A 20,310-nucleotide genomic window follows, 5' to 3' on the forward strand; every position below is an offset into this window, starting at 1 on the left:
CTGTGTGCCATAACTCGTGACACCATCACTGCCAGTGGCCCTCAACAATAAAGATAACCGCGAGGTGATCGCGACACTGCTGACCACCAGGCTTCCTATTGCCAACATGACTATCCAAGAGATTGCGAGTCCTTCTTCCACGAGAACATGCTATGCTTGAGCTACGGGTTACCTGGCGGCAGTAAAATTGAGCAGGGCAGAAACTCCAGGCCGGCATGACCGAACACACCAAATGTGCTCTCAACAAGGAGCTACTAGTGCGGCCGCATCACTCTCCGCCCCACGCTTCAACACGTCAAGAACTCGGGGCAGTTGAAATGCACGTAGGCCTGCCCTGGTATCTCAAAATGCCCGATGGGTTTATCCTGTGCCGACAAGTGGATCTGATTCCGGGGCTCCACATGCTGACCAGACCTAAAGGGCGTTGACAACTGGAGTGTGGTCACAGCTGAAGCATGACCCGACATCGGGACGGGGACCGGGACATGACTCCACAGATAAGATATCCAGGAAAAACTTAGCGCCGCTTTTCTCCCCCCCCGCCAAACAGCGCTGCCCATCCCACCTCCATTGACTCACACAGAATTAATTGGCCCATGCCGTCACTCACCTTTTACTTTTTTTTCTTCTCAGAAGTACCAACAACAATCTTTCCAGCTTCTCATCCGGTCAATTGCTTCGACGCAAACTTGTCCTGTTCCACGAAACCTCAATTGATTCCCCCCAACCCCCCCAGCATCATTGACAAAATGGCCGGCGAGAAGGGAAAGGTCTGCTTGGCGTGAGTGTCTGCCCCTCCTTCCTCCAATTTCGAGGCCCGCGCCTGGCCCTGCGAAAGTCGGTCCCAAAGTTTTGTGGAGCGAAGTTCTACCGGACAAGGTTTTTGCTATCACGTGTCTCATTGAGCCACGGTGATCAGCCACATCATGGCTGGAATGTCACTACTTCTCGGCTCTAAGATACGGCGGCATGAGGAAGAGACAATGATTGATTACAATGCTAACTGATGCTCAATAGCTACTCAGGTGGTCTTGATACCAGCACTATTCTGGCCTGGCTCTTGGAGCAGGGGTAAGTCAATCACAAAGAAAGACTTTTGGCAATTCGAAGCTAACTTAGTATTCAGATACTCCGTTGTGTACGTGATTCTCGGCCCTCTATCATCGCGGGCGTCAATCTAGAGTTGCCAGTCTAATATTCAAACAGCTGCTATCTTGCCAATGTTGGACAGGAAGAGGGTGAGAGATCATGTGCTCCGTATCTCGAGATAAAAGCTCACTGAATGTTAGACTGGGCCGCTGTTGAGCAGAAGGGTTCGTTGCGAAGCTACGCTCCCGTTGATGCCTTCTGGGGATGGCATCTTTGATACAGTGAGCTAATGTTTTCAACCAAACAGCTCTCCAGATTGGTGCCGAGAAGGTATGTGGACACTACGTTCACAAGTTGCCGTCAAATCCCGGAAACCGTCGCTTACAAGTTCCTAGATGATCATCGATGACCTCAAGCGCGAGTTCGTCGAGGAGTGAGTTGCCATTAAATTCATGTACATGCTACACTGCTAACAACATTCCAGGCTCTGCTGGAAGGCTGTTCAGTGCGTAAGTAAAGTCTGATGTACAGCTTCACCTGTGCCAATCGGCTCACGACCACCTGCCCGATATAGAACGCCATCTACGAGGACCAGTACCTTCTGGGTAAGCTCCTTCAGCTATCGAAAACAGTCATGTGCTAATATTCTCCGCAGGTACCAGTCTGGCCCGCCCCATCATTGCCCGGGGTCAGATGAAGGCTGCCGCCGCCACTGGGTGAGCTCAAATGGATCTCCCTTTTGGGAAGATTGAACTGACATGTCATCACAAGCTGCCAATTTGTTTCCCACGGTTGCGTAAGTGAAAAAACATCTGATTCATTTTGACTGTTGACTAACTCTGCTCTCAGACCGGCAAAGGGTAAGTAATCAAAGGCTTCCAGGAGCATGTGTCTCGTGAGGCAGGTTGCTGACACTGCTGAACAGTAACGACCAAGTTCGTTTCGGTAAGACTGCTGTCTAGTTCATCGATGTTTGTTTCCTCAAGGCTAACGATTGACAGAGCTTGCTTTCTACACAATCAACCCCGAGATCAAGGTTATTGCCCCGTGGCGTGGTACGTAAACTCCCGGCATTGTCTAGTGACCTTTTCCTGACTAACGAACTTATCCAGACCCCACCTTCTTCAACCGCTTCCAGGTAAGACTATAGTGTCGCGACACTTAACGCGCATTCTGTCTCATGTCCCGCCGCTAACGCCTTCACAACACAGGGACGCAACGACCTCCTTGACTACGCGGCTGAGAAGGGTTAGTTATTGCCCCTGTTCTGTTGATGATCGTTGCTAAAATTTTCCAGGTATCCCCGTCACCAGCACCAAGGCTAAGCCTTACTCTATGGTAAGAACAGGGCCCTTTTCACCAACTCCTAGATGCAATTCATGGCCATTTGCTGACTTTGACTTTGTCTAGGATGACAACTTTGGTATTCCACTTCACTTCGGAAACATAGTAGCCCTGCTGACGTGATAAGCCCACTGCTCGTACGAGGCTGGCATGCTCGAGGACCCCGATGTCACCCCTCCCGAAGACATGTGGACCAAGACCGTCTCTCCCCTCAAGGCCCCCGATGCCCCTCTCGACATCACCATCTACTTCAACAAGGGTATTCCCTCCAAGGTCGTCACTCCTCAGCAGACTGCCACCGACCCCGTCGAGCTCTTCGGCCTGCTCAATGCCATTGGCAAGGAGCACGCCGTCGGTCGCGTTGTGAGTTTCCTAAACCCCTCGAACTTACCATGTTGCATGTAGCCTTTATGTACTAACCTTGGGCGTAGGATATCGTCGAGAACCGGTATAGACACCCACCTCTTTTTTGACGATACTAGGAACTGACTTGGACATCAGCATGATCGGCCTGAAGAGCCGTGGCTGCTACGACTCCCCGGCCATGACAATCCTTCGATTGGCCCACATCTCGCTTGAAGGTTTGGTCATGGATGGCCGCGTCCGCGCTTTGAGGGATCTCCTTTCTAAGCAAGTAAGTGCTAGACTCGCTTCCCGAGGGCCTGATCTTCTCGCAATGAATTCCCAATTTCCAATGCCTCTGCTGGCGCTGCAACGGCGCCCCAGTCTCAGTCCACACTACGGCCCAACTTGGAGGTACAACTAGTCAAAAGCGGTGGCATGGCCTTGTACTGCTGGCGACCGGCGATTGGCGATTAATTCGGGCGGATGAGGGCCAAAGATGCGCTTGACTAACAATCGAATAGTGGTCCGAGCTGCTCTACAATGGCTCCTACTTCAGCCCCGAGCGCGAGTTCTTGCAGCGTAAGTCCTAATTCCTCCACTGTCAAGGAAAACCAAAAGCTAACCCTGTCGACAGCGTCCCTGGACCACTCTCAGCAGCGTGTATGTACACGTAAATTCCTGTTGTTGGTGTTGTGTGGTAGCTGACAACAGTCGTTTTAGGTCAACGGCGAGGTCCGCCTTCGCCTGTACAAGGGCAACGCTTACTGCCTGGGTCGCAAGTCCGATGAGAAGCTTTACTCCGAGGAGGATGCTTCCATGGACTCTCTCACCACCTTCGACCCCTCTGAGACCGTAAGACCACCCCTGGAAAACAACCGAAGAAAATTGTAAATTGACGAGATGTGACAGACTGGCTTCATCACCATCAACGCCATCCGCCTCAAGAAGGTATGTGTTCAACCAGATGTATGGTCCTTTCGGATTCGCTAGCTAACGTTTCTATAGTTCGGCCTCCAGAAGGCCGAGGCTGGTCTCGAGTTCTAAAGGGATGACGTTTGGATTCGGAAAGTGCTTTTCGGTAGTTTATCTACCCAAATCGATAGGTCGCTGTAGACCTGGAAAGCCGGTCGTAGCAATATAAGGATTCTCTGATGAAACATGACTCACATTTCCACGACGCCGTGATGTTATGTTCACTATGCACTCTCCCGAGTACAGCCTTGTCGAAGAGTTCAGGAGAATCGCATTCACGAGCGCACAAATGATAAGAAGATGAGCGCTTGTGGTAAAAGAAGCAAGGGTATCGGACTGCCATGGAGCCCATTCGAGAGCGCTTCATGCCGGTTATCTTAGTATCGAGGGGAACCAAGAAAGGCAGGGCATCTGCTTTGAGATTGGACATAGAATAGACAGTTGCAATGGTATCTCTAGATTATATACGAATATCTCAAAACCCAGAGAGCTACTAATCAAAGTAGGCAGTTCAAGATTGCCGAAGTGTACCCGAACCCGTTCATCTAAACCTCTATTGCCCACGAACTTTATCATCGAAACTCTATTTCTTGTTTCCAACATCTAAAAAGACAGACAGTCAGTATTTCTTTCCACATCATCGCACACACTCTGATCAGTTTGAAACTTACTGAACTGGAAATGGATGATGTCGCCATCTTGGACAACCTTCAAGTGAAGTCACAAAATTGTCAGCATGTTCTACTTTGATGGGAGAGTTAATTGGAAGAGCAAAACTCACATAAGACTTTCCTTCCTGGCGGTACTTGCCAGCAGCCTTGATAGGGCCCATGGACTTTCCGCCCTCGCAGAGGTCGTGGAAGTCTTGGTAGGCGACGACTTCAGCCTTGATAAAGCCCCTCTCAAAGTCGCTGTGGATGGCGCCGGCGGCTTGCGGTGCGAGGCAGTTTCTCGGGATCGTCCAGCATCTGATTTCCTTCTCACCAGCTATACACAAGGTCAGGACATCAGTAACCTTGAGTCGGTAAAGGGGCCCGTCCAGAGGCAGAAAAGTGGAAACATACCAGTAAAGTAGTACTGCAATCCAAGCTTCGTGAAGCCCTCCGTCACAATCTTATCAAGCTTCGACTTGACCTTGCTCTCCTTGAGAAACTCGTCCCGCGCAGTCGGGTCGTCCTTCAAGCTGTGTAGCTTCTCCTCGAACTCGACGGAGAAGGGGATGATGTCACGCGGAACCCCGCCGTGCTCGGTGACCCACTTGGCGATGGAGGGCAGGTACTTGCTCTTTTGGCGGAGGTAGTCCTTCATTGTCAGGTTGACGAGATAGATGGCGGGCTTGGTGGTGATGAGCGACATCTTTTCGTTGATGAGGGCGATTTCGGCGGGGGTCCAGCTTCCGTCGCGGACTGGGGTATTCTTCTCCAGCATCTTTGTCGATTGTGTAAGCTTTATGGCGCGTTTGACTTTGAGAGCGAGAAGCGTTGGACTTACTGCTTGGATCTTCGTCGTTGTCTCTGTGAAGAGAGGCAGCATCTTGTACTTGCCTCCTGCCTTCTTGACGATCAACTCCTCGGCAACGATGGTCTTGGCCAGAATATCTTAAATAGGGGTGTAAGCTGGGGTCCAGCGAGTAAGGATTCAGAAGGACAACACTTACCAAGATCCTTCTTACAAAGCTCGCTTTGGATGGTTTCTAGAGGTCGGACCAGTCAGTTTCCTCGACTTAGAAGACGGGTTAGAGTACTAGAGTTGCCTGAACTAACCCAAGTCACGGACGGGATCAACTGAGTCATCCACATGCAAGACTTCGTCGTTGTCGAATGCTCTGTTACACGGTTCACGTTAGTTACCAATTCATCAAGACGCAGCAGTTGTGCCACAGATGATGGACTCCGTACCTGACAATGTGGAACATGCCATCAACAGCCTGGATATGAGACAAGAAAGCATTTCCAAGTCCCGCTCCCGTCGAAGCACCCTTGATCAAGCCAGCAATGTCGGTGACCTGCAAGTACGCCGGGTACATGGAAGGCGGCTTCCAAAGGTCACACAAAAAGTCCTACACACAATCACACCCCAAGTTTCAGCCACATGATCTATTAAGGTGGCAGCTTCTCGCGACTCTCACTTACATATCGAGCGTCGGGAACAGCACATCTCGCCTCGTTGGGCTCAATCGTACAAAATGGATAATTCTCCGCCGCGGCGCTCTGCTCGGTCAAGAGGTTGAAGAGACTCGACTTGCCCACGTTGGGCAGGCCGACGCACCCCATCTTGAGGTTCTTGCTGACCCTGCCAAACGCCACGACATTGTCCTTAACAACTTCAATCTTTTTCGGAGGCATGGCGACGGTCTGATTTGACTTGGCTGACTGCTTATTTGGTCTATACAACAAACGGAATTTTTCTTCTACCAAAAAGCCTTGCCTTTTTGAAAGTTGAAAGAAGACAGATTCTGCTGGCAAACTTTTTTTTGGAAATGGCCTGATTCTTCACTGCGAGGCCCACTTAAGAACAAGGGTTAAGGAAGATGCAGTTTTAGGGGTCCTTTTCTGGAAGGGCTCGTGCGCTACTGGCGTCTGGGGAAAAAGACCAAATTAACCGCTCCACGCGCTGCTCTAAGGCATTGAAATCGGACAATGAATCTATGTAATGGCTTCTCTTTCCAAACTTCACGGTATTAAGGGCAATGTACACTGACGAGGAACGCAAACATAGATCTTCTGTTACAATTAATCAACGCTGAGATTCGGCCCAGTCGAGCAGCCTTGTGTATTGCGTTGAGATGGGTGTTATTCTCCTCTTGCTTTCGGAAGTAAACGAATTATGGCAGATCACAAGCACTCCCAATACAGAATACACATCTTGATGGATAAACGAGAGAACGTATGTTCAGCACAGGATCGTTGTCCTAATAACACTGAAGCTTTTGGTTGAATCGCACGACTGAAGGAAATGTACATTCTGTCAAGTTCATGTGGAAATTTCCACCTCGGTGCGCTATCCATCCAAACGCATCTCCCATGACGCCGCCCATTCGACCCAGACAATCATTAAACTCCCGCTTGAAGCTGCGCTCACGATTCCTAATGCCAGTCCGCTATTCCGTGTCATATTCCTGTATTCAACTCAGTTCAGTTTTTTTCCTAATGCAAGGAAATCACATCTCCTTCAAGAAATCATCAAACTCGGTCTTGGTTTTCATGTGTTGTGGGAGCAACATCTCCTCAAGTGCAGAGGCGATGTTATGGAGAGCATCGAGTTGTTCCTGCTCGACCAACATGTAGATGTAATGGTCCTTAATCATTTCCTCGGTCCAACGCTGATGACTACTGGGGTCGGATACGAGGTTGCAGATTTGCTTCAGCCGCGATGCGTAGTCCCGGAGCATCGCAGGATCCAAATTGCTGAACTCGGCATGGGACAGCAACCCAATATGAGCTCTACCAGAGTCACTCTCGAGCCATTCCGAGCCATTGTTGGTCAGGGCGAGAGACGCGGCGTTGACAGTAGACCTAAGGCACTGAAGGACAGCTACGGCAGTCTCTGAGGTAGTTTGGGGAAGAAAGTGGTGGCTGATTGCGAGGACATGGATCGTATTCTGGACTTGATCCTTAAGTGCATATAGAGCGTCTCGAACTTGGGAGAGACGATCCGTGGGCCGTGTTGGAATTCGGCCTGAACGTCCAGGACCGGTGGCGGAGTCTTCCGTGATTTCGCCCGGAAACTGCATGTCCTGTGTCCGGAAGCTGTTGAAGTCGCTTGATAACAGTCAGTGATTGGAAGGATCTTGCAATGGGACACGACAACTTACGCTTGAATGATGGGCAGAAACTCCTGCATCTGCCTGTCCTGCTTGTCCAGTGCAGCAGCATACTTATTCAAGCTCGCGCGGATCCTTGCCTCTTCTCCCGCCGGATGCTGCGGCCAGGCTCTGGCCTTTCTCCGAAGTCTTGCAAGTACAGTACGCAGGGAATCCATCCACAGCGTGACACTAGGATCGAGCGGTATGTCCCTTTCATCATTCGAATCCCAATAAGCTGCGTAATCAGCGAGGATAGGACGAAGCTCATTGATGTTCGCCATGAGTGCCTGGCAACTGTTGGCAATATTCGGCGCCTTGTCAAAGCCAGCAAGCTCCTTGCTGGTCCGGTTGAATGTGTCGAGGAGGTATTCTCCAAGAGACTCCAGCTTCTGGCTGATGATGGTAGGATTCATCGAGGAATCGTCCATATCCAGAGTGTCGCCCAAGGTGCCTTCCGGTTTACTCGATGACTCGGCTTCGTCGGCGTCCTCGGTGCCCATTGTTAGGCGGCCAATATCTCGATTCAACTCCTCAATTTCCTTCCCGTTGCTAGGTTTCGGTGGCGGCGTCGGAGTTTGCTGCTTGTTCTGATATGATTTCCATATCGGCGAAAGGGCTTCGTTGGGGAGCAGGGAAGTTCCCAGCAAATCTAGGACTTCTCGCCTCGGAGGCTGATCGTTGCTCGTTGCTGGAGTCGGACGAGATGAACTCGCGTCTTCAGTTGTCGAAGGACCAGCAGCAACACTCGAAGGCCTCTTGGCCGCACCAGCAGTCAAAGGTGACTTGCGGGCTGTTGTCGCCGTGGTGAGGGGAGCACTGCCCTCCTCATCATCATCGGATGAGAGTGATACGACAGAGTAGTTGTCAGCGATCTCTTCCCACTCTTCCAAACCCTGTTGGGCTGGGCTCTGAGCTCCGGCCATCGTATACTCGTATCAGAATCGGTCGGTGTTGATAGCGAATGTAGCAAGTGATGGAAATTCGGCTAGCAGTTGTACTGAGGATATTAGCAAGTAATGGAAACGGCAGCATAATGCGACATGGAAGAAATCAGTACTTGAACTACCCAATGCCTGATAACAAGAGTATTTAGACGATGCACATGCATCCAAGCTATGTCTAGAGAAGTGAGGTTGCCGGAAATAGGATATTGTTTCTAATGCCGGCACGACGATGGAAGACGTGGAGGAGACGCGGATGGGGCTGCCGGAAGGAGCCTCAAGGAGGTGCAGCCTGATGCTGACGGCTTACGAGAGACAGGGCTGATAAGGCAGTCGCTTGGCCTCAGGTTGATAGTTGTGGTACTGAAGTTATGTAGGTATTGATGCTGTACATAAGGTGACAGTCCTCCTCAACAGTTTCGGTCAGGGAGGGAATAAAGTGGGAGGAACGATGGACGACCTTGAGTGACTTCCATTGTCAGGAGCGGTTAAGTGCCAGGCGGCAGCTGCAACTCGAGGCCCGCTGAAGCTCGAACGTATCAGCAAGCTTATGCGGGGTTGATACCGACGATCATGCCTGCTTTCGGCTCCGGGTGTCCTTCCTGCAGATCGCCTGCCCCTCCGCGGAGGCTGACCTGTGCTTTGGTATCGCGTATCTTATCTTATCAGTTTGACTTCCCGATAACGATAAGATACCACAGGCCCCTGCACTCGACTTAGGTTGTTCGTTGCGTCAAGTCGTCACACAGTTGCTCGCCCTGGAATATCATCTTTGTCGGACTAGACTTCATGGCCCTATGAGTTTCTAAGCCAACAAATAAAACATACAGCCCATGGACGAGTCACGCTCTCCGTCTAGAATCGACCTCATTATACTCTATGGCTGTTGCCCTCCTGCTGCGTCCTCCATCGCGTCTTCTACCGCGACAGTCCCATCGGCCTACTCCGAACGACCTCTATTCCGAACAAAAGAAATGCTTCAATAATGGACCAGCCCCAAGTCCTGGGTGCTTCTCGACCGATCATCTAAGCACTCATGCTGCTACTCTCGTTCTGGACCTTGCCAAACTTCCTCTTCATCATAACGAGCTCGAGTCCGTTCTTGATGGGCGGCTCGCCGCGGAGTAGGAGACCGATCTCGCTCGGGTGGAACCAGTTCATCCACACCATGACAAGGAACATGAGCGTCGCGTCAAAGACGTAGACGTACGCCTCGTTGGTCATCAGGTGGCCCTTGTTGCCCTCCAGGTACTCAATGACACGGAAGATGCTGCGCACCCAAATCAGGACGCTGGTGACGTAGAGCGTCAAGAGGTAGTAGCGCCAGCGGATCTCGGGCTGGTGGGACTTTGCGGTCGGAACGAGGACCATTCTGCGATGGAAGAGGGCGGCCACGATGATGAAAAAGCCAAATACGGCAAGTTGAATGAAGAGGCCGACGATGATGACCTTCTCACCAAGATCCATCATGCTTGCCCCTGACGCCATCATACCACCACCTGCGCCATACCTGTCAGTGAATGTCTATCACAGGCTGTCTAATGAGATACATACCACTGGACTGCATCAGAAGCGACAGTACGTCTCCAGAAACAAATACTTTTGTCAAGAAGCGCCGCTTGATCAAGGCATGGCTCTCGCCGTCGGTCAACATGATGATGCGGCCCAGGATCATGTAGATAGAAGCTGCCATGAGGGCCGGCGCGATGAGGAGGAGGACATTCTGGATGATATAAGGGCCGAGAGTCCAGCATCCGGGCTCTTGTGTCGTGTTTTGCGCTCTCGCAGCGTATCCAATTACTTCGCCTGTGTAGAGAATGGTGTAAGCTAAGGATCAGGCCGTTGGGAGGAGAAGAACATGATGCCCTGTTCGAAGCACTTACATAGTCCACCGATGACAAAAGCGGTCATGTACCATGTCTTGGTCCTAACGAGTTGGAAGATATGAAGGCCGGTGGTGAGGACGTAAACGACGCAGAAGAAGACAGCCGCTGCCGTTGAGGGCTCGAATCGGTAGAACGACCACTCGGCGTTGACGTAGTCGGCGGTACAGCCTCGTGCCATATTTGCGATCTAGGAACTTCAATTGAGGCAGGGGAGGTTCTCGGTTGTCGAAAGTGGATCGATGGAAGCACGGCAGTTGTATCGAGAGAAAGAAGGTCGGGGAAGGTCTATATGGAAATCAAAGCAAGGAGCGTTGCTGGGAATCTAAATGATAAATGCAGACTGTTCCGCTTGCTGAGTGTCTTTCCAGAGATCGGATGATGATGATGGGAAATACTTCAAGTCAGCGGAACAGGTTATGCTTATGTGCTTTTCACTTTACGACGATAACGGCCCACGTTGCGTGGTTCATCCAATAGACAAATTGGTTCAATCGTAATTATCGTATTCCACCCCCTAGACTCAGCCACGCAGAAACCACAGAACTGCTCACAAACGGCAAGTAAAAAAGATCCTTGGCGAGCCGTTCGCCAATCTTAGGGGTCTACGACTAGTAGTAGTTCTGGTTTCTGCCTGGGATGCGAGTATCACTGCGCCCCCCTCGTCGTCCCGAGTCTTCGTCTCTACTCGGTAAGGTAGTGTCAGTCAATCTGCTGTAAGGAATTCTGGAGGAAATTGGGGGTATGGGCTTGACCCAGCCGTAGAGAGCCGTATCGAATACGGAACCAATCGCGGCTCTCCAAGTACGACTTGGCGTCCCTACCGGGCGCAAGGGCTGACGAAGGAGACTAGGATCCGGACTGTTTTGGGCACCCGGGAACGGTGGGCCGCGCATGGCAAGCGCCGGGAGCTCCACTTACTAAGGAGCGGGGGCTCCGCAATTGCGAGTATTCGCATTGCTCGCTTCGTATTCCCGCATCTAGCTCGCAACCACTGACTGACACTGACCCTGTGTCCACAGTTTCCCATCGACATTCTTTCATTCTTTTTCTATGTGGACGAACCCGCGTGTTCGTACTTTCTCCTGTTCCTCCTTCTGCGCGCTTGACTTGACGGTGGTGCTGCTTGCACTCTTCTCAACGGTTCCAGTCTGAAGAAACCTCTGCCGCTACGTTCTAGATCCGCTTGCATCCTCGTACACCATCACTACGAGCTGTTGTTACCTTACACGCGGATAATTTCTTGCATCATAGGAAGATCTGAGACGGAAGGGCACCCCTCTCCCGTTGTCTGATTTTCCTGTCCAATGGCAACCCGTCGTTCCCATACCAAGTCCCGCACTGGCTGTAGGGACTGTAAGCGGAGGAAGGTCAAGGTAAGTGACACGCCGACAGCCCTCCCTTCCCCCTCCATCTCGCTTGGCTGCCGCGTACCGAACACGCGGTAAGGTGTTTGGAACCAATGATTCTAGCTGGCAATCAGATAACGATCTTCTTTCATCTGTGGCTCGCTTATTGACAACTTGACTTTCTTAAGTGCGATGAAGCATACCCATCCTGCTTCAACTGCTCAAGGCACGGCATACCATGCAGTCTCTTAACATCGCATACCTCACCAGCAAATATCACACCCCAAAGATCAACTACAACACCATCCGTCAATGGCCTCAGCCCAGAAGCACCATTCAACTTCCTAGATGCCGCCCTCGACCATGACAGACTTCAGTCTCCCGCCCCGTCCATCGGTCACTGGGGCCACGGCCTGGAACTGATGCACCATTATACACTCGTCACCGCAAACACCCTCTCCGTCCGCCCGGATATGCAGCACGTCTGGCGTGTCACCATGCCCGAGATCGGCTACGAATGTCCCTTCGTCATGCATGGCGTTCTTACACTCGCGGCTCTACACAAGGCGTACTTGATACCCTCGTCGCGGGACAAGTACCTCGAGCTTGCGACATCACATCAGACTGCGGGCATCAATGGCTTCCGGACGCAGCTTCATACCGTTGACGATACCAATTGGAAGCCATTCTTCTGCTTTGCGTCGTTAGTCGTCTTCTTTGTTGCTTCGTTGCCCGTGCGAGTGGGGCAGGACCTTGACTCCGAGCCTGATATTATGGGTGTCTTTATCTTTGTACGCGGCATTCGTACGATTCTAGAACCATATCAGACAAGGATTGTGAGGACAGAGTTTGCGCCTATGGCAACAGGCGTATGGACAGTTGACCCGAGTGAGCCTTCATACAAGTGCGTACTTAGAAACTCTGGCATCTGAAGGCAATTTAGGTATACCCGTCCCCCATGCTGACAGACGAAGCAGGCACCCACCACTTCACAACTCCCCACTCCCGCCCGACGTCTTTGAAGCAATCCAAGACCTCTCAGACTTTTACGCCGAAAACCTCCACGACAGCGCGCGCGAAGAGTACGTGACAGCCGTAAGGGAGCTCGAAAAAGCAGTTTACCTCATGGCGCATGCTGGCGCTAACCTCGAAGTCGGCATGATTCTCTTCTGGCCGTACGTGATCTCGGGGAATATCATGGCCGATATACACGCCCTGAACCCGTATAGCCTGGTACTCCTGGCGTACTTTTCCGTGTTTTTGTGTGTGTTGGAGCCGACGTTTTGGTTCCTCCGGGGGTGGTCTAAGAGGTTGTTTGCCATGGTTGATGCGCAGTTGGCGGGGCATCCTGTGTTGCTGGAGGTTGTGAAGTGGCCTCGGAAGCAGGTGTACGAGTTCTATGCGCATATCTGACCGAGTATCTCAGTTATCTGTAAACATATCTCTTGAATAGAAGCTCAAGCCCTCAAGAACTTCGATGGTATCTGGATAGCTTCGGATATATTGATGCGATTGAGCTTGATCAGCGTTGATTCCTTGGTCTCTCCCGTGTAGAGACGGTATAAAATAGTCTAGTTCGACAGCCTTCAACCTTCAACCTTGCCTCGAGCAGTCTACTATTGTTCTATGCGCTTAGACGTGTAGATGTTTGCCCACTTCTTCTAATCCAACTTCTTTGTACGAAAAGTTTCTCCCTGGGAATTATGTCCCTGACCGTCTCGATTACATTGCTGAACCCCTTCTTAAGTTCGTCGTCAAGATTTACGGGTATCCCCAGCCCCCTTTTGCGCTCGTGCATGGTGGTGACGCGTTCCTCCATGATTATCAAGGATAGACCTATGACTTCGAGAGTGCGAGAACTGTCTGTAGGATTGTTGTTGTTGTTGTTGTTGTTGTTGTATTTAACGCCGTGGCGGCCGGGCTAGAGCCCTTACCGCAGACCTCCCGAAGGGTATATGGCGTGGAGGGCCGTGAGCCAAGGCTACCTACTCTACAGTACGTCGTCTCTTTACATCGTCCTCCAAATCATGCCTTGTGGCCACTACGCGTTCTGTCTGTCCCCGGTTCCCGCTGGTGCCCCAGTTTCATTCTTTCCCAAATCGTCCCTTGGAATCGGGAGGTTCTTTGTAGTCCGCACTCACATCTACGTAGGTGTGGATGCTGCTACCGCAGACAGATCTTCTGGAAGAAGTCCGTCACGCGGAGAAAGGCCTCGAAGCCTCGTGGGTCGGTGATTAATCTCTTGAAGTAGGCCTCGAGAGATCCCATAGGGCCTATGGGCTCGGGCATACTGCGAGAGTGGAGGGTCGGCCACCGTTGCCTCCTCGCCAGCGTTAGTCGACAGTAGACCAGGTGGTCCACGTCTTTCGCCTCTCCACAAGAGCACATCATTAGAGCGTCGTCGTGGTTGAAACGTCGGTGATATTGCTCGAAGTCCCCGTGACCCGATCGTGCCGCCAGCAGGTGATGTAACGTAGCCCGCGGCAAGGCCAGTTCAGGAGGGCTGGACAGAGCTGCCTCAAGCCCCAAGTCCGCGTACCGCGGCCTTCGCTCTTTATACCACCATCTCCTGTGCTGGCTTTGTAATTTTTCCCTTGCAAGCCGCTTGATGCCCGCTAGTGTTGCCATTTGACCCATCCGCGCCGGCAGTGTCGTTCCTTCTTTGGCCAGCCGGTCCGCGGCCTCGTTTCCTTCGATGCCCTGGTGTCCCGGGGACCAGTGCGTCCGTATATCAAATATCCTGGCCGCTTCTTGGATTTCGAGGAACGCGTCTTGTGACGAGTCCGGCGCCTTGCCGCGGATGCCTTGTATAACGCTGGTGTTGTCGATACATATGTGGATTGGATGACCGCGATTGGTGAGCAGAGCCCTTCTGAGGCCGGTTCGCGCCCCTTCGACCTCGGCGTCGAACACTTCTGCTAGTCCGAGTCGGCCGCACCCTTGTGCTATGCGTTTGGAGTCTCGGTAGATGACGAAGCCGTACCCCACGGCTCCGTTCGTCGCCCTGGAGCCGTCCGAGAAGACGATCATATGGCTTTCCGGTACTGTCTTTAGCCAGCGCTCGAAAGCTTTCGCAGCCTCTTCTTTGCATTGAACTACTATCTGATCCTGTGAGCTTGGCAGGTACTGTGATTGAAGGAACGCTGGTCTTCCGCATCTTGGCAGAAGTTCAGCCGTCCGTTGTAGTCTCGTCTGTTGCTGTCCCTGCTGGGAGAGCCGCGCGACTAGCGGGTGTCGGCGATCAATCCTCTGTAGTCGGACTGCGGCCCGTAAGCGGACGCCCTCTAAGGCGACTTTGGCTGACGGTAAGCCGGCGTCTCGGAGGAGGCTACTGGTTGGCGTTGTCCTCCAGACAGGCAGAACGGCCCTTGCTGCCGCTGTAATGACGCTGTCGATCTTCTGCACGAGCCCCTTTTGGCCTGTGTTGACGGGTCTTCCTTGGAGAGGCGGATTCGTGTCTGTCTCCGCTTGGCGTCTCGAAGCCGGCTTCGTGATACCTGCGTACCATGTTTCGGCGCCGAAGAGCGCGATCGGCAGTACGCAGGAGACGACGGCTTTTCGCACGGCGGCCGCTGGGAGTCCCCTCTTTGTGTTCGTAAGCTGTCTCAGATGTTGAGCTGCCCTCTTTGCTGCAGCTACTTTTGCGTCGACATGGTGCCGGAAGGACAGTCTCTTGTCGAACCAGACACCCAGCCAGCGTACAGGTTTCGTCGAGGCCTTGACCACCAAATCCCCCGCCCGGACCTCTGGCAGCTCCGCTGGCTGGCCGTGCTTCCTAGTAAAGTGGATGACCTCGCACTTGCTCGGGTCAAAGGAGACCTTGTTCTCCAAGCCCCATCTGAGAATGCCGGCTGCGCTTCGGTTGAGTATTGCGACGTTGCTCTCCAGGGAGGGGCTGATGGCCAGAGTGGCGATGTCGTCCGCGTACCCGAATCGCGCGTTCGGGTCGTCTTCAAGTATTTCCGCGATGTAGAGCAGAAAGACGATGGGAGACAGAGGCGACCCCTGCGGCAGCCCGCATGACAGAGGAAAGTATTCCGTTGTGCTTTCTTCCAGTCGGACTCTGGCGATGCGGATGCAGCAGAAGCTGAAGATGAGTCTAACCAAGCCGTGTGGCCATCCCTGCTGACGCAGTCTAATGACGAGCCGGTTCCGAAGGACGGAGTCGAACGCCCCTTTTACGTCCATAGTCAGAAGTGTCGCCGTGAGCCCTTTTAGGAGGGCCGTTTCGATATCGTGGGCGAGGCAGGTCGTCAGATCGACGGCTGACCTGCCCTGTAGGGCTCCGATCTGTTGCGGACTGACGATGCGCTCGACAATCGCCAGGGACGCCATCCTTCTGGCTATCAGTCTCTCGAGTCCCTTGCCCAGGCACGAGAGGAGCGCGATCGGACGCCAGGACCCGGGCTTGGAGGCATCCCTGCCGGCCTTCTGGATCATGACCACCTCAGCTCTGCGGAAAGGCAGAGGAAAGTGGCCGGCCCGCATACAGGACTGGAATAGCTGCCTGACCGGCTCCGAGATGACGCCCCAGCAGGCCTGGAGGAGGCGCGTGGTGATCCCGTCCACACCAGGGGTCGTTGTCTTTGTTAAGGTGGCCGTCTTCACTTCTTCTCCGCTAACATTGTCCTGCCAAGTAATCGCTCGCCTTGGGACGACGGGTACGTCAAACGGGTCACCCGGTGCGTCATCTTCCGCACTAAACCTGTCGAGAAGGGCTTTCCGGAGCGCTTGGGCCTTTTCGTTAGTATCCTCGATCGTCTGGTTGTCCACAATCAATGGGGGTGCTCTGGTCAGTGGGCTCGCCTTCCGCCAACCCATGACCTGATAGAGGTCCCGGTCTGAAGCGACTCCATCGATCTTTCCGGCCCAGTATGCTCGCTTAGCCTTCCTCACAATGCTCAGGAATGCCTTCCGCTCTTCCATTGGAGAAGGATTTGCGTTCTGCTCCGTCTCCCAGGCTTGTGGGTTGCGGGCAGCACGGTACGTTCTGTGGGCCTCTGCGCATTCCTCCGTCCACCAAGCCGCGCCTTTTCCCTGTTTTCCTCTCTTCTTGCCGACCGCCTCAATGGCTCGGGAGAAGAGCTCGACGATGTGACTTGCCTGCCCGTCCAGGTCTGCCGGAGTAGGTTGATCCCCCAGATTGGGCATCGCAGCTAGCCCCCCTTCGATCAGGTCTCTCAGCCGAGGCAGCGCCGAGTCGGGCACTGACAGTGGCCGTGGCTGCGGGTGGCCCTCTCCCTGTGACACTGGGCGTTTGAATAGTGGTATGACGGCCACGATGGCCTCGTGGTCAGCTCCCGGGTGTAACTGTGGGCTGACCTGCGCGTGCGCAAAAGGGATATTAGAGAAAGCCAGGTCCAGGACATGTCCGCAATCCTGGGTTGCCACCCCAACTTCGCTGATAAGAGAGAGATTGTGGCCGTCTGCCCAGCCTGCGATGTCATCTCCCCGGTTCCCGTTCCTCGTCCCGGGCTCCCAAGAGTAGTGATGCGCGTTGAAGTCACCCGCGATCAAAGCTCGCTCCGGGGGTTTGAGTTCTAGCAGTATCCCTGTTGTGCGGCTGTGGGGGTCGCGGGGTTGTCTGTACACGTTGACGATAGTCGTCGTTTTGTCGACCACCAGCCACAGTACGTCTCTCGTGTGGACAGGCCTCTGCTGCTCCACCGTCATCCCTATCCCTTTGCGTGTGTAGGTCAATACTCTTGGTCTGGTTCCTTCGCTGTCCCAGAAGTCGACCGGGACGAAAGAGTCGAAACCCGGGTGCGTGTTCAGTTGCACGTTTCCGTCCTTCCAGCCCGTCCAGGGTTCCTGGACGAGGACCACATCTATCTGAGCCTCCCAGCAGAGCTGCAGGAAAGCCGTGTGCGCCGGGGAGATCTTTCCGACGTTGCCCTGCGCAACGCGTAGCATCCGTGGGGTCGCCGCTCTCGGCTTACGTCTCCGAGTCGAGTTCGAGGTGGGTGTAGGCATTCGCGACGTTGTAGTTTGGCTTCTGTGCTGCCCGTTGGCTCCTGCTTGGCATGGGTAGCACGGGACGGTCGATGGAGGTGTTGTCGGGGGAGTCTTCGCCTTCGCCTTCGTCCGCCTCGTCTTCATCCATGCTGCTGCTGTCAGTGCTTCCGTCACCGAGGCAAACGATCGAGCTTGCGGAGGGCGTTCTCGTGCGCGCGCGCTTGGCGCCGGGTTGCTGGTTCTGGCTGGTGGAGGTAGGGACGCCTGCCGCCTCCTGGCTACTGTCGGATCGAGTAGCCTTGTACAGAGTGTCCGATGCTTTCTGGCCGGCCTTCCGGATCCGAGCCCGCTCCTTTCGACCGGGAAGGGAGACGACGCCGTTTACGGCCGAGGGCCTCGCTGGGCAGTCTGTGTGGCTGGCTTGGAAGGGGCCGCAGCAGTTGGCACATTGGGGCCTGGCCATGCAGGGTCCCGTTTCGTGTGAATCGGAAGGTCTTCCGCAGTTGCTGCAGATCGGTCGTCGTCCGCAGAACCGGTTGGAGTGGTAGCCCTGGCAGCCGGGGTCGTGTCGGATGAGCGTCCTTCGTTTCTTGACGGGCAGAGATCTGCCGCTTTGGTTGAAGAGCCTGAAGGGCGTGACCTCTGATGTGAATGATATGAGCCAAGATATTTCGTTCGTGACTGGGTTGGGCCCAAGGCGGGACGGTCGAGCAAGGACAGGCTTCTGTCCTGTCTGTGCGAAGACCTCATCTTCAACGAGTGTGGCTGGGTCCAGGACGTCCCCGCCAATGCTGTGTAGTTTTGTTGGGCATCGCGGCACAACGTAAGTGTACCACTTGATAGGCGTCTCGACCTGGTGGGCGCCGAGGCATTCCGCCAGCTTTGCCTTACTTGCAAGTAGTCTTTCCTGTATTTGCTTGTTTCGCGGCTTCAGAGAGTAACCTGTGCTGATATGGTAGACGTGGGGAAGGTCCGCTAGCCCCAGGCCAACGGCCTTACAGACGATCTGTCGTACGGCGAACGGTGCGATCTTCCGAGCGGCCGCTAAGCTTTCTTCCGGGACGCGGGCAAAGATGCGGAGGTCCTCCTTCGGCTGCGCCTGCGGCTGATCCTCGGCGGGGAGTGTGGCCTTCGGGCGGGCAGAGCTCTGGCAGCTCTGGCCGCTCCGGGTCGCCGCAGTGGTGTTGCCCGCCATCGGTGCGACGACAGCCGCCCAACTCCGGGCCGCTATTGGGCTTGTCTCGTGATTGATCAGTCTCTTGAGGGTTTGAATGACATAGGCAGTGGCTTCTTTCGCGATCTGCTTTCTAGAACCGTCAAAGCTGGCGACAACGCTGTCGACGGACCGTGCAATGGTCAGAAAGACGTCTTTCCGTGCCTCGTACTGTCTAGCTTCTTCTGCAAGGGCTGTCAAGACGGACCCTGTGGCAGATCCGCTCGGAGCAGATGCGGTAGAGGCTGCGGGCCCCTCGGCCGAGGTAGGGGCGTCGGTGGTGGCATCAAGCTGGCTTCCCGTTAGGCTGGGCCGGGTCGGCTGTGCCTCGGCGTCGCGGCGTCGCTTAGCTCTTGAGGTGGGGTTCGGCTCCGGAGGTGTCCCGGAGCCTGGTTCGGGGTCGGCTTGGTCGGCCGACATCAGTCCGGTGCCCGACGGCGGCTGTGAGGCCATCGCGGATGCGGGCTCCGGCAAGGGGAGGTGAAGAGTTTTCGGCTGTTAGTAATTTGGTGGTAGGCTCACTCATTCACTAACAGCAGATGCCAAGAAAAATTAGGCGAGAGGGAAGTTGCTCTCAACGCTGGTGTACCTAAGTCGCACTACCGACCAAGGCGAGCAAGAAGATTCGGGCATAGCTGTATTGGTCGAACGGGGATTGCAACTCCTCCCTGTGATGGGTACCTGTGAGAGGCCGTTGCCGCTTCTCATCTTCGGATGTGAAGCTCATACTGACGAGGAAAGACGTCGCATTCTGGATCTAGTTTCCAATACGGAAAAGACTCTTCCTGATCGCGAGCTTCACTCTGTGAAGAAGTTGCTCCATGCACTATGGACACAAGATGATCTTCACACTGACAGTATTCTCAAGCCGACTTACATAGAGAAACTATCGACTGTTTTCAGTGCCAGCGAGTTGCTTCCACATTTCGCTTAGCTAGGCCTGAGTTGTGCTAGCAGCGTTCGGAAACCCGGTATTAGAAGAAGGACAGGGACAATCTCTCAAATTCTCGAGTATTCAACGCCAGTAATTTCAGCATATGAACCTCATCTTTGGCACAACGGGCCAGAAGACGTTGTATCGCGGCCTTTCCACCCAACACTGTGGGACTAGTCATAGGCAAGGCGTACTTTCGCCTGCAGACTGACCCGTTGCCGGGGCAGTTCTATGCCCCCCCGCAAAAGAGCGCTGCACTGGACTAGCACCTAGAAGCTGAATACATACATCCGACAATCCCGTGCCAAAGAAGAAGTCTACAGATACGAGAATTCCACATTCTCTAGACTGCATGTACTGCCCAACCATCAAATCACGACCAATGAAGACGTCGACTCGAAAACTCTGCCAAGCTGACAAGAAACCTTCCCCGCAATCTCACCAAACCTTCAAGCAGCTCATGCACCAAGATGTCTGGAA

General features: G+C 53.7%; 6 protein-coding genes across 6 annotated transcripts; 3 read left to right on the top strand and 3 right to left on the bottom strand.

Moving 5' to 3' along the window:
* Positions 1 to 524: 524 nt before the first annotated feature.
* On the top strand, positions 525 to 4,226 carry BDP55DRAFT_651170 (argininosuccinate synthase). Its single transcript, XM_060574029.1, has 26 exons — positions 525 to 781; positions 1,018 to 1,071; positions 1,127 to 1,138; positions 1,207 to 1,238; positions 1,290 to 1,313; positions 1,397 to 1,419; positions 1,485 to 1,522; positions 1,574 to 1,598; positions 1,664 to 1,694; positions 1,745 to 1,805; positions 1,861 to 1,885; positions 1,939 to 1,949; positions 2,015 to 2,034; positions 2,091 to 2,144; positions 2,202 to 2,227; positions 2,301 to 2,337; positions 2,387 to 2,427; positions 2,500 to 2,512; positions 2,561 to 2,796; positions 2,865 to 2,881; positions 2,935 to 3,067; positions 3,300 to 3,357; positions 3,413 to 3,438; positions 3,499 to 3,630; positions 3,688 to 3,726; positions 3,784 to 4,226. Exons 1-26 carry the CDS (start codon positions 750 to 752, stop codon positions 3,820 to 3,822), a joined length of 1,239 nt encoding a protein of 412 aa, XP_060434265.1. The 5' UTR covers positions 525 to 749; the 3' UTR covers positions 3,823 to 4,226.
* On the bottom strand, positions 4,227 to 6,218 carry BDP55DRAFT_651177 (GTP-binding protein YchF). Its single transcript, XM_060574030.1, has 9 exons — positions 5,883 to 6,218; positions 5,649 to 5,809; positions 5,514 to 5,575; positions 5,408 to 5,443; positions 5,242 to 5,348; positions 4,815 to 5,178; positions 4,532 to 4,737; positions 4,422 to 4,458; positions 4,227 to 4,353 (listed from the first exon to the last, which is right to left on the bottom strand). The coding sequence occupies exons 1-9, from the start codon at positions 6,093 to 6,095 to the stop codon at positions 4,334 to 4,336; spliced, it is 1,206 nt and encodes a 401-aa protein (XP_060434266.1). The 5' UTR covers positions 6,096 to 6,218; the 3' UTR covers positions 4,227 to 4,333.
* A 692-nt stretch (positions 6,219 to 6,910) lies between these two features.
* Positions 6,911 to 8,478, bottom strand: BDP55DRAFT_544079 (uncharacterized protein; the record flags this gene model as incomplete). Its single annotated transcript, XM_060568458.1, has 2 exons — positions 6,911 to 7,511; positions 7,565 to 8,478. 2 exons carry the CDS (start codon positions 8,476 to 8,478, stop codon positions 6,911 to 6,913), a joined length of 1,515 nt encoding a protein of 504 aa, XP_060434267.1.
* A 1,044-nt stretch (positions 8,479 to 9,522) lies between these two features.
* BDP55DRAFT_691163 (RTA1 like protein-domain-containing protein) lies at positions 9,523 to 10,560 on the bottom strand (the record flags this gene model as incomplete). Its single annotated transcript, XM_060576938.1, has 3 exons — positions 9,523 to 9,974; positions 10,051 to 10,302; positions 10,380 to 10,560. 3 exons carry the CDS (start codon positions 10,558 to 10,560, stop codon positions 9,523 to 9,525), a joined length of 885 nt encoding a protein of 294 aa, XP_060434268.1.
* Positions 10,561 to 11,373: 813 nt separating this feature from the next.
* BDP55DRAFT_651186 (uncharacterized protein) lies at positions 11,374 to 13,623 on the top strand. Its single transcript, XM_060574031.1, has 3 exons — positions 11,374 to 11,755; positions 11,917 to 12,632; positions 12,706 to 13,623. Exons 1-3 carry the CDS (start codon positions 11,687 to 11,689, stop codon positions 13,139 to 13,141), a joined length of 1,221 nt encoding a protein of 406 aa, XP_060434269.1. The 5' UTR covers positions 11,374 to 11,686; the 3' UTR covers positions 13,142 to 13,623.
* A 5,891-nt stretch (positions 13,624 to 19,514) lies between these two features.
* Positions 19,515 to 20,303, top strand: BDP55DRAFT_651199 (uncharacterized protein). Its single transcript, XM_060574032.1, has one exon. It carries the CDS (start codon positions 19,570 to 19,572, stop codon positions 19,828 to 19,830), a length of 261 nt encoding a protein of 86 aa, XP_060434270.1. The 5' UTR covers positions 19,515 to 19,569; the 3' UTR covers positions 19,831 to 20,303.
* The last annotated feature ends 7 nt before the right edge of the window (positions 20,304 to 20,310 follow it).

The sequence above is a fragment of the Colletotrichum godetiae genome, assembly GCF_030913485.1.
Source record: "Colletotrichum godetiae strain CBS 193.32 chromosome Unknown BDP55scaffold_6, whole genome shotgun sequence".
NCBI lineage: Eukaryota > Fungi > Ascomycota > Sordariomycetes > Glomerellales > Glomerellaceae > Colletotrichum > Colletotrichum godetiae.

Excerpts from the sequence above, each read along its gene's own strand:
- BDP55DRAFT_651170 (XM_060574029.1), top strand. The coding sequence starts at position 750 with ATGGCCGGCGAGAAGGGAAAGGTCTGCTTGGC. Across the intron at positions 1,239-1,289 it reads CAATGTTGGACAGGAAGAGG|ACTGGGCCGCTGTTGAGCAG; the intron begins GTGAGAGATCAT and ends ACTGAATGTTAG. Across the intron at positions 1,599-1,663 it reads GCTGGAAGGCTGTTCAGTGC|AACGCCATCTACGAGGACCA; the intron begins GTAAGTAAAGTC and ends TGCCCGATATAG.
- BDP55DRAFT_651177 (XM_060574030.1), bottom strand. The coding sequence starts at position 6,095 with ATGCCTCCGAAAAAGATTGAAGTTGTTAAGGACAATGTCGTGGCGTTT. Across the intron at positions 5,349-5,407 it reads GCTTTGTAAGAAGGATCTTG|ATATTCTGGCCAAGACCATC; the intron begins GTAAGTGTTGTC and ends CCCCTATTTAAG. Across the intron at positions 4,738-4,814 it reads ATTGCAGTACTACTTTACTG|CTGGTGAGAAGGAAATCAGA; the intron begins GTATGTTTCCAC and ends CCTTGTGTATAG.
- BDP55DRAFT_651186 (XM_060574031.1), top strand. The coding sequence starts at position 11,687 with ATGGCAACCCGTCGTTCCCATACCAAGTCCCGCACTGGCTGTAGGGAC. Across the intron at positions 11,756-11,916 it reads GTAAGCGGAGGAAGGTCAAG|TGCGATGAAGCATACCCATC; the intron begins GTAAGTGACACG and ends GACTTTCTTAAG. Across the intron at positions 12,633-12,705 it reads CCGAGTGAGCCTTCATACAA|GCACCCACCACTTCACAACT; the intron begins GTGCGTACTTAG and ends CAGACGAAGCAG.
- BDP55DRAFT_651199 (XM_060574032.1), top strand. The coding sequence starts at position 19,570 with ATGGGTACCTGTGAGAGGCCGTTGCCGCTTCTCATCTTCGGATGTGAA.